The sequence below is a fragment of the Lathyrus oleraceus genome, chromosome 1 (assembly GCF_024323335.1).
Source record: "Lathyrus oleraceus cultivar Zhongwan6 chromosome 1, CAAS_Psat_ZW6_1.0, whole genome shotgun sequence".
Taxonomy (NCBI): domain Eukaryota; kingdom Viridiplantae; phylum Streptophyta; class Magnoliopsida; order Fabales; family Fabaceae; genus Lathyrus; species Lathyrus oleraceus.
This window is the reverse complement of record NC_066579.1, coordinates 38785374-38795546: the sequence shown is the minus strand read 5'-3', so window position 1 is coordinate 38795546 and position 10173 is coordinate 38785374. Positions and strand designations below refer to the sequence as shown.

The 10173-nt window shown below is 33.9% G+C and overlaps 1 protein-coding gene and 1 long non-coding RNA gene across 3 annotated transcripts; one reads left to right on the top strand and one right to left on the bottom strand.

Annotated features, from left to right (window-relative positions):
* Positions 1 to 679: 679 nt before the first annotated feature.
* On the top strand, positions 680 to 2643 carry LOC127090472 (probable purine permease 5). 2 transcript variants are annotated; one of them, XM_051029402.1, is made up of 2 exons: positions 680 to 997; positions 1357 to 2643. In XM_051029402.1, exons 1-2 carry the CDS (start codon positions 970 to 972, stop codon positions 2427 to 2429), a joined length of 1101 nt encoding a protein of 366 aa, XP_050885359.1. In that variant the 5' UTR covers positions 680 to 969; the 3' UTR covers positions 2430 to 2643. The 2 variants fall into 2 exon arrangements, with proteins under 2 accessions (XP_050885359.1, XP_050885364.1); XM_051029407.1 differs by having other exon boundaries at positions 683 to 997; positions 1360 to 2643.
* A 2609-nt stretch (positions 2644 to 5252) lies between these two features.
* Positions 5253 to 7198, bottom strand: LOC127090365 (uncharacterized). Its single transcript, XR_007791833.1, has 2 exons — positions 7041 to 7198; positions 5253 to 6463 (listed from the first exon to the last, which is right to left on the bottom strand). It is a non-coding gene; the product is annotated as an uncharacterized LOC127090365 (long non-coding RNA).
* Positions 7199 to 10173: the final 2975 nt, after the last annotated feature.

The following is a 10173-nucleotide window of genomic DNA, read 5'->3' as shown; positions in this document are numbered from 1 at the left end:
ACAAAAATATATTTCTTTTATTTATTATATTTTCTTAATTTTAAAGTTAATAATTAAAAAATGAAATAAACTTTCTAAAAAATAATTCCTTCAAAATAAAAAAAAAATATTTATATTTAAAAAATTTCCATAAACAGAAAAATGTATATATTTTTGAAATTTTGCTTTTCTGAAAACTAAAAGAAAGATTTTTTCTAAATAATTTTTTTTGTAAAACTAAATAAAAACTCAAATATTTTTTTCTTGAAAAAAATTAAAAAGTATATTTAAAAAAGTTATTTTTCTGAACTAATTGATTTATAAATCAGAAAAACTTTCGTTAAAGATATAACTTTTTTTATATATATAAATGGACTTACCAGAGTTTAACATATAAAACTGATTTATAAATACAAATTTATTATATATCGATTTAGGAATATAAATTAATTTTAGAAGATCTTAAACAAAATTGAAACTATTTTATTAAATTATCTCTTTCTTGATTTTTGATAATTCAAATACATCAATAATAAATAAAAATATTTTAATAAAAATATTATTTTCTTTTTTATTTATTATAAATCAATATCCAACGCATAAGTTTAAAAAAAATTTATATCTTTTTTTTAATTGGTATAAAATTACCTGCTACAACGTTATTTCAGAGAGAGTAGTTGGTAATGGCAATTCATTAAGCATAAAGTCACTCAATTGAAACACCATTACAGCCGGGAGTTTCCGATCCAGTCCGTAATAAATTGTTGTGTGGCTATCTGCGTGGCCACGATTACAATTCTTAAACATTCTTCTGGGACACTTAATCCTCTACTCAAACAAGTCAAAGTATCACTTTCACAAATACTCTCTCAATTCTTATAAGCAAATTTTAACTTTTAAGTTCCTTAAATAATTGATGTAGGAGTCTACATATAATCTGAATAGACTCACACACGTTCCGTTCGTTCCTTCTCCCCAACCCAAACTGTCATGCTGTCTGCCTCACTCCTTCAACCTGGTTTGTTATTCACTCTCCTTCTTCTTTCATTTTCTTCATCTTAATTCACTACAACCCATCGTCCCTTCAATTTCACCATTTTCTTTCATTATATTACATATATTAGGTCTAAATTTGTGGTTAATCTAATCATTATTAACCAAGGTTTCAAATCAATTTTTACATCCTTCAATTCTTCATTCATATCATTCACATACTTTCATCTTATCTAGGTTTGTTAATGCTTTGCTTTGTTGCCACAGGAGAAAGAATGTTTTTTATAGAATAATAAATAAATTATTCTGATTAATATAATTTTTAATAGATATAAAAGAATTATACCAACCTATAATTTTCGGGGTTTTGGAATATTGTATTAGCAGAAATTATGGAGGCAGCAGAGGCACCAATTCCCTCAGAGTCAGAGTCATTATGGGATCAGATTACCAAATTCACAGCCACTATGAATGCGGCATACAAAAGAAAGCCAATCCCTTATTGGATTCTTCTTTTTCTCGGCATCATTGCAATGGTGGTGGCATTTCCTGCTTCCAGCATTCTATCTCGTGTTTATTACGCCAATGGTGGCCAGAGCAAGTGGATCATATCTTGGATAGCGGTTGCTGGATGGCCTCTAATTGCATTCATATTGTTTCCTACATACTTCATTACCAAAACCTTTCCGACTCCTCTCGGCTTCAAACTGTTTCTGTCTTACATTGTTTTGGGTTTCCTAAGTGCTGCTGATAATCTCATGTATGCTTATGCTTACGCTTACCTACCTGCATCTACTGCTGCTCTTGTTGCCTCGTCGTCTCTTGTGTTTTCTGCACTTTTCGGATACGTTCTAGTCAATAACCGGATGAATGCTTCTATAGTAAACGCCCTTTTTGTGATAACTGCTGGATTGACCATCATTGCTTTGGATTCAAGTTCAGATAAATACGATAACATAAGCAACAGTCAATACGTTATGGGATTGGTATGGGATGTTTTAGCTTCTGCTCTTCACGGACTTATTTTTGCACTCTCCGAGCTGGTTTTCGTGAAACTAGGACGAAGATCGTTTGTCGTTGTTCTGGAACAGCAAATCATGGTTTCATTGTTTGCATTTCTGTTTACCAGTATAGGGGTGATTGTAAGCGGTGACTTTCGAAGAATTTCATCCGAGGCTACTACCTTCAAAGGAGGTAAAAGTGCTTATTATCTTGTTCTTATTTGGGGTGCAGTTACTTTTCAGTTGGGGGTTTTAGGGGCAACTGCTGTGATTTTCTTGGCTTCAACTGTGCTTGCTGGTGTACTTAATGCAGTAAGAACACCAGTAACAAGTATTGCTGCTGTTATTCTGTTACATGATCCAATGAGTGGTTTCAAAATCCTATCACTATTGATTACCTTTTGGGGATTTGGCTCATATATTTATGGCAGTTCAATGGATCATAAACAATCTTAAGAGTTGCTCCCTAAATTGGGCTCCATTTCATATCCTCTTAAAAAATTATGAATATTTGAGTATATTTTTATTTGTATGTGCAAGTTACAGAGTTTTGAATTGAACATGCCATAAATGCTAGATGCATACCTAGAACATACCAAGTGGAAGTAATCATAGGAAATTGTAATTCTACCACACCACATTTATACAATCTACCATATTTTTATTTCAATGATTGTCACGAACATGTGCTCCATATGGTAACAAAAGTTATGGAACAAGTACAAAGTCTTTGAAATTCAGTAATAAAACCCCTGTTAGAGATTGGAGATGCTCTTAAGAGGGGTAGGGTGCAAGACCCTGCTATATCTTTCACCATGCAAAACTAGTTTGAATTGTTGGATCAAAATGTTCTCTATAATAAATAGAATGGATGGTCCATACCTAAACATTCCCTCTCTTCTTCTCCATCTCAAAGTTGACAACATCCCTTTCATCTTTTCAGCTAATCAAACCTCTATAAATGCATCCTCTTTATTTTATTTTAGACACCATTTGATGACAATGAGCCTCTTCAAGGCAAGTCCAAGAGCATAAAAGAGTAAGTGATGTGCAACACTGGTTTTAGGAGTGTGAAAAAAAAAATGGTTCATTCAAACTGTTCTTATTTTTAAAACTCAATCGAAATGCCAAAATATTAAAGGGTTATTTTATCCATTCTATGGGATGCTAGTTTACCACGGTGAAAAACCAAAAATGTCAGAAATGCATATCCGGACATACTTATAATACACACATCACTACTTTGTGTAAATTTAGTCTGAAAACACTACTTTGTGTAAATTTAATCTGAAAATGCATGCACTTCCGTAACCTTAAAAGGTTCATGAAATCAATCTTCACACTAACAAATTTGAAGTGTTCCAATAGACATAAAAACAAATTAACTTGCAAGCACTACATTGAAAAGGGAGGCTTCACCATCCTCACTCAATTTATGCATTAACCATGAAGAATAAATTAAAACTATAAAAGATGGTATGGTTAAATAATTGATGGAAAGCAAAGGAAGATGGCTCAAGTGGTGATTTACAAAATGATTTGTGGTTTAATAGTTAACATTCTTAATTTCCTTTCACTTGCTTCTGCCTTTTTCATCCATGGTCTATGCACTGCATTTCCTTTCACTTGCATTTGCAGCAGTTATGTTCAAAATACTTCTAATTATTTCCTATGTTTTGCGGCAAACATTTTACTGTTGTTCATGAAAGTGTGGGAAAATAAAATAGTGTCTGATGGAGAAAATATCACTAATATCACTTAAAATACAGGTAAAAGTGTGAGAAAAATATCACTGAATTCTCATGGATTGGGATGACAAATTTGTGGAGTAAAGACCACTAAGGTCTATGTCAAACAGTTTATGGAAGTGTATCCCTGTAATATCTAGAGATATCCAGAAATGTATATCCACACTAAATTTGACTAAAATGGAATGGTTCACTCACGAAGTGTTGAATTGTGTGTATGGTGATGATTTTTGAAATATAGAAAGACAAATTCAAGTTTTCAGTGTGTCCATCCTTACTCCATGGGAGTGGATAAAGTAACGCTCAATATAAAAGGAGGAATCTATTTTGTTATCAAAATAGTAAATCGGTACCCATAATAATAAATGATTTTTCCCACCTCTATAGGTTCTCCCAAACCCCTGACAAAAAGTAAAAAATGTCTCCAGTTTTCGAAAATGCATCTCCAGACGCTTCGATTTCTCACAAAATAAACGCAAATGGGCGATTGTCCCTCATTTTGCCAAAATTTAATTCCGAGATGCATCTCCATATGTGCTTTAGGATGCGTCCACACGTGCATCTGTCATACCCCAAAATTTGCCCTCCCTTTTTTCATTTTTCATCTGAGTGTTGGATTGTGGTTCATCTATACACATTCATGCTAAGTACATATGTATCATGCATTTATATTAGTACTTACAAACATACATCATAGATTTAAAGTTTATGTCTATTTTTATACCTAACAAAAGCTAGGATTTTGATTGAGGATCAAGGCTAGGGATTGTGATGTGACACTCAATTGGATCAAGCTATATAACCTTAATGCTTGGTGTTTGAAGCCTTGATATGGAATTGCATCATGGTCTCTTAATCATGCCAATCATACTGTTATTGGCTCATGTCATTTTTGGATTTCTTGTTTGCAGTACCTTCTTGATTGGTTTGTGATGTCATTTTTGGATTTGATTGGTTTGTGATGTCATTTTTGGATTTCTTGTTTGCAGTACCTTCTTGATTAGTTTGTGACCCTTGAGTATGTGATTTGCATGTGATCAAGTCATGAAGCCTTGATTATGATGTCTTGACATTAGGGTTTGGATGTTGACCTTGCACTTGAAACCCTAATTGTGGATATTTTCCATTTGGTAACCATGAGGTTTGTGTGTGGAAACCCTAATTCATGGATTAAGGCATCTAATCAATATGATACATCCTGTTTTTTTCCCTTATGGTGCATCGTGTTTTTTCCTTTTGAATCAATCATTCATGGGTCATGGTGCATCATGCCTTTTTCCTTTGGAATCAATCATTCGTGGATTATGGTTTAAGCTTATGTATTCATTTGGTCCAAAGTCATGTTATTCATGATTTCATTCAAGTTCATGATCCATTTGATTCAATTTCATCCATTGATTTTTGGTTTCATTCAAGTTCATGGGGTTCATAGGGCATTGATTTGAATCCATTAAGGCATTCGTGTTTCATTCGATTCAAGAAGATTTTAATTGGATTTTTGGAGGAAAAATAAAAAATCAAAATAAAAGCATTTTTGCATGGGATAAAAAGATTCATTTTCATTTAATAATCCATTTAATTCATACATATATCATTAACACACAAAAAATTACAAAATAATATATGACTTTGACCTATAGTTGACTTTGGTCAACTATTGACTTTTTGGTCAACCAATTGACCAAAGTCAACTGACCTAACCCTAGTCTACTTTGGACCTCATCCCCATAGTTTCTCTCATTCTTGCTCATCCAAGTTCTTCAAAGGTTCTTGATGCATTCTACCATTTCCCCTTGATGCCTAAACTTTGAACATGTCATGCCAAAACCTTCTTAACCATTGCTAACACCAGCCCTCCAGTAGTGAAGATGGATTAGCATCATGCACACATCCAAGTCCCAGATCATGATATTCAGGCATACACATTTAATAAAAACTAACATCAACGTTCATTAACTAATTAACTCAGTTCCTTTTTAACTAACCATAATTCACTTTCAAAATTCAATACAAAAACACTAACTCTAATAACCTCATAACACCAACAATGACATACTAACTCATTCATTAGCTTAGCTGGTAAAGACAACCCTCTAGCATAATAACCAGATTGCAACTAACTACCATGTTAAAGACATAACATTGCAAGCATCTCTAACAGCCTAGCAAATGGCAGATTTCGTTTCAATTCAATTACACCATAACAAACATTGCTTTAATATTCACCATAGCATAATTCATGTTCAAAACTGACCGTCAACATTGCATAAAAGCTAACTGCATCAATTTCTAACAACATAATTCCATTAACAGCATAACATAAATTCTACCCAAATCATAACAAACGGATTCCCAAAAAACACTTCAGCTAAATCTAACTCTAACTCTTTAACATTGCTAACAATTTACTAACATCAACTTAACTTGTTGCTAACAAGAGTTCAAAACAATCAATTGTTGCAGTGTGAATAAAATGAGGCAAAAGGAAAACAACGAACAAGCAGGTTTCGGTTTAACTCAATAACCTGTTAATCAAGCCAAACCAATTAACATTTCTAGCTTCACTAACAAATCCAATCTAACTAAGCAACTCAGCAGACCATCACCCTGCAACCTGCATCAATAAGTCATCCTGCAGTGTGTCAAAACAACTCAAAAACTTACAACTCAAAATCATACCAGTTCAGCAGGTCAACATCAAATCCAATATCACATTTCCATTTAACTTCAAAGAAAAGCAACCTGCAATATTCAGTCAATACCCAATTCACTAACTAACATCAAATGAATCCCTAATCTAACTAACAGAAAACCAAATAACTAACATTTTCAGTTAACACATAAATAACTGTAACAGATCAATCCTAACTAACTATTTTGCATGACTCACAGAGTTAACAAACTATAACTGATTTGCTCATCAGAAAACTAATAGAGTCAAGCTCTATTAAAAGCTGAAACTCTATAAATTCACTTGACCACCACCAATTTCAGGGACCCCCAATCATTCCCCACAATTCACAAGACTCAATCTTCATCTTCCTCACTGAAATCTTCTCCCTCACCCCAAAGCTTTCTTTCTCCATTGTTTCTCAGAGCTTCACATTGAAGCTCTGAAACAACAAGACCTGAACCTCTCAATTTCTGAATCTCTATCCCACAATTCAATCTCTATTCTCCTCATACAATCAACGATTACGCAATTTCAAGAACAACACACAACATCAACAATCACAACAAAGAGTATAAAACGAAGAAGAAGAAGAAGAAGAAGAAGAAGAGATCACAGTGATATAGAAGTGAAGATTGGAGAATTTACCTGGTAGAGCCTCTGGTATTTTCTGTATTTGTTTGCTTCGAACTCGAGACTCATCAAACCTGCGGTGTCCGAGGTTAATTACTCATCAAACCTTTCCACATCCCCTTTCTGGAACAATTAACAACCTTGGGCTTCCTCTTGAGCCCATTAATAGTTCAGCTGCTATCCACACCTTGCTAGATGATACACCCCAAGGCCCATGTTTTTTTCCTTTTATATTTCTCTTTGTTATTTTTCTTGGTATTTTTGGTAGTTTTTTTTATTATTAATTATTTCTTCTCTTTACTTTTTTACCATGAAAGTTAGAATGAAATGCATGTGATTATTGGTTAATATTCACTTAGAAATTGATGTGATTAGGGTGATAAATGGTTTCTTAATGATTTTGAATCGTTTTGATTAGATTGAATAAAAATACATTTGCATGATAATGCAATTTGGTCCATAATATGATTTGGCCACTTTGGATAGATATCCATGATTACATGCTTTCTTAGATAATTTTAGCCACGTTTGGTATATGTTCATGAATTTTTTTTTTGCCTTAGGATTTTAGATCCCTAATCCTAGTTCATTGTATATAATTTTCAATTAAATTCATTCCTTTTGATTAAGTTGATCGAAAGATATTTTTGATCAACTAAATCCTTTGATTGTGTATGATTCCCAATCTTATTCAAGTGGTCAAAAAACCCTTAATCACTTGATAAAGCAAGTCCCCTGTATTCAAGATGCACTCGACCTCGGGAGCCGAAGATATCAGGATTAAGATTCAAGATCAAGAGTTCAAGACTTCAAAGTCAATACAAGTCAAGCATAGTAGACAAAATGGACTACTTCTCAAGAACAACAAATGTATCAACACTTTTCAATCCTAATTCAAGTAGTTTGCCAGGAGCCTTAAGCAACAAAGAATGATGAGATGGAGTTTCTCCTACCCTTATCTAGAGTTCCTTTGTGTACGGGGCGTAGGCCCTATCTATTCAAAGCCTTTGCCTTCGTTCATAGACTTTAGAACCATTCGAATCAAATGATTGTCAAGTCTCCTCCCACAACAAGTAACACTGCATCATCAGGATCAACAATTAGGATCTTTTATCATCAACTTGTCAATCACGATTTAAGTTATATGTCATGATCCTTAAGTAACGAAGAATGATGAAAGTGGAGCATTCATATCCTTGTCTATAATATCTTTGGTTACGAGACGATTGACCCAACTGCTCAAGGTATTCGCCTTTGTACATAGAGTTTAATGCAAATTCGAATCAGGAAATTGACAAGTCTTTAGGTCACGTTCTCTTTGATATCCAGATCATATGGTTGTACACCCCCATTCAATCAATTTCCTTCTTTCTGCCTATGAGGTGATAAACCTTGGTTAATGTTTCCTTGCCTATAAGGTTATAGACCTTGGCAATATCTCTTACCTATCAGTTATAAACCCTGGCAGTGCCTTCCTTTGCCTTTAGAGTTATAGACTATGTCATCCATTTTTATTTGCCTATAAGGTTATAGACCTTGGTATCCCTCTTTTTTCCTCATAGGGTTATATACCCTGGAAATTTCCTCCTTTCTTTGTTCTGTCTTAGTTTTCTGAACTACAGAGATCTGAATTTCTCATCGCACAATGAGAATACGTAGGCACAAGGCTTCGAATCCTTGACGAGCATATTTATTTATTCTTTCCCGTTCATCAATTCATTACCGTCCCTCAATAATACTTTACTATCTTCTCTTTGAAACCAAATACCTTATCTCTTTAGATTTCATGTATATCTTTTTAGAGCAATTCCAATGCCCACCTTTGAACCATGAGCTATTTGTCTCGTCGACAAACATCTCATTCCTTTCTTTTTGGCCGATACTTCTATTTACTCATTCGTTCAGAGTTTATTCCTTCATGGATTCAATATACCATTTTCTTTTGGTTTCAGATTGCTTGTTCCCCTACAGTGATATATTGTTTCCTTGTACCAAACATCATTTTCCCTTGGGTCCCAAACATATCCTTTTAAGGAAATTTACCAGTACTCACCTTATGAACCACGAGTTGTTTGTCTCGCCGACAAACATTTAGTTTCTTTATTTTTGGCCAATATGCTTGTTTACTCTTTGGTTCAAAGTTCATTTACCTTTATGGGTTCCGATGCTACCACAGTCTTTTGGTGTAAGTTATGTTTTTCATCACTTCTTATCAAATCAATATTTATTTGTTTTCGTAGTTCCACGAACTACGAAGCTCTGACTGTCTCATTTCAAAATGAGAATACGTAGGCACAAGGATTCGAACCCTTGGCGAGCACAATCATAATTATTCTTTCTTCTGCCTTAGGGCTCCATTCATATCTTTCACGATTCATCATCTATCTTCAATCATAATTATTCATCTCAGTGACATATTGTCTTTCTTTGAAACCAAATACCATTTTCTTTGGGATTCCACATATACCATTTTAGGACAATTAATCGGTGTCCACATTTGTGTCAAGAGTTGTTTGTCTTGATGCCAAACATTTTATTCCTTCTTTTTCCGGCTAATATGTCTGCTTTCCTCTATGGTACAAATTTCATTCTCTTTATGGGATCCCAATAACACCATAATCTTTTGGTTCCAAATCATACTTTCTGTCACTTTTACCCTAATCTTTTAGTTCTTTCCCTTAATTATTACTCTCTATCTTACCATTCATTTTTCGTTATTCACTAATCATTATCTTCATTCAAAACCTTATACCTTCATTCACTGCATGAGATATACTCTCTCTTTGAGCCAAATACACCATTTCTTTGAGCCCCATCCAGTGTCTGCCTTTAAATCGAAAACAGACATTTAGTTCCTTTCGTTTTCGGCCCTTCCATATAGTGGCACCATGCCTTAGGCCCCACATATGGTTCATGCCAGTTTTACTCCCTGCTTCAAATTTCATCCATTTTTGGATTTAAACCATATTATCATTTGGTTCAAATCATAGTTTGTTATCACTCTTCTTTCACCCCTCGCCATTAGTTCTATGAACTACAAAGCTATGAATTTTTTATTGCAATATAAGGATACGTAGGCGTGAGGGCCATAATCCTCGCCAAGTGATCTATCTATTCCATTCTTTTTCCCTTATCCTTTTGCAAGTAA

What these genes read in the sequence shown, in the direction of transcription:
- LOC127090472 (XM_051029402.1), top strand. Translation starts at nt 970, where the DNA reads ATGCTGTCTGCCTCACTCCTTCAACCTG. An exon ending in TGCCTCACTCCTTCAACCTG is followed by an intron (nt 998 to 1,356) that starts GTTTGTTATTCA and finishes ATATTGTATTAG; the next exon opens with CAGAAATTATGGAGGCAGCA.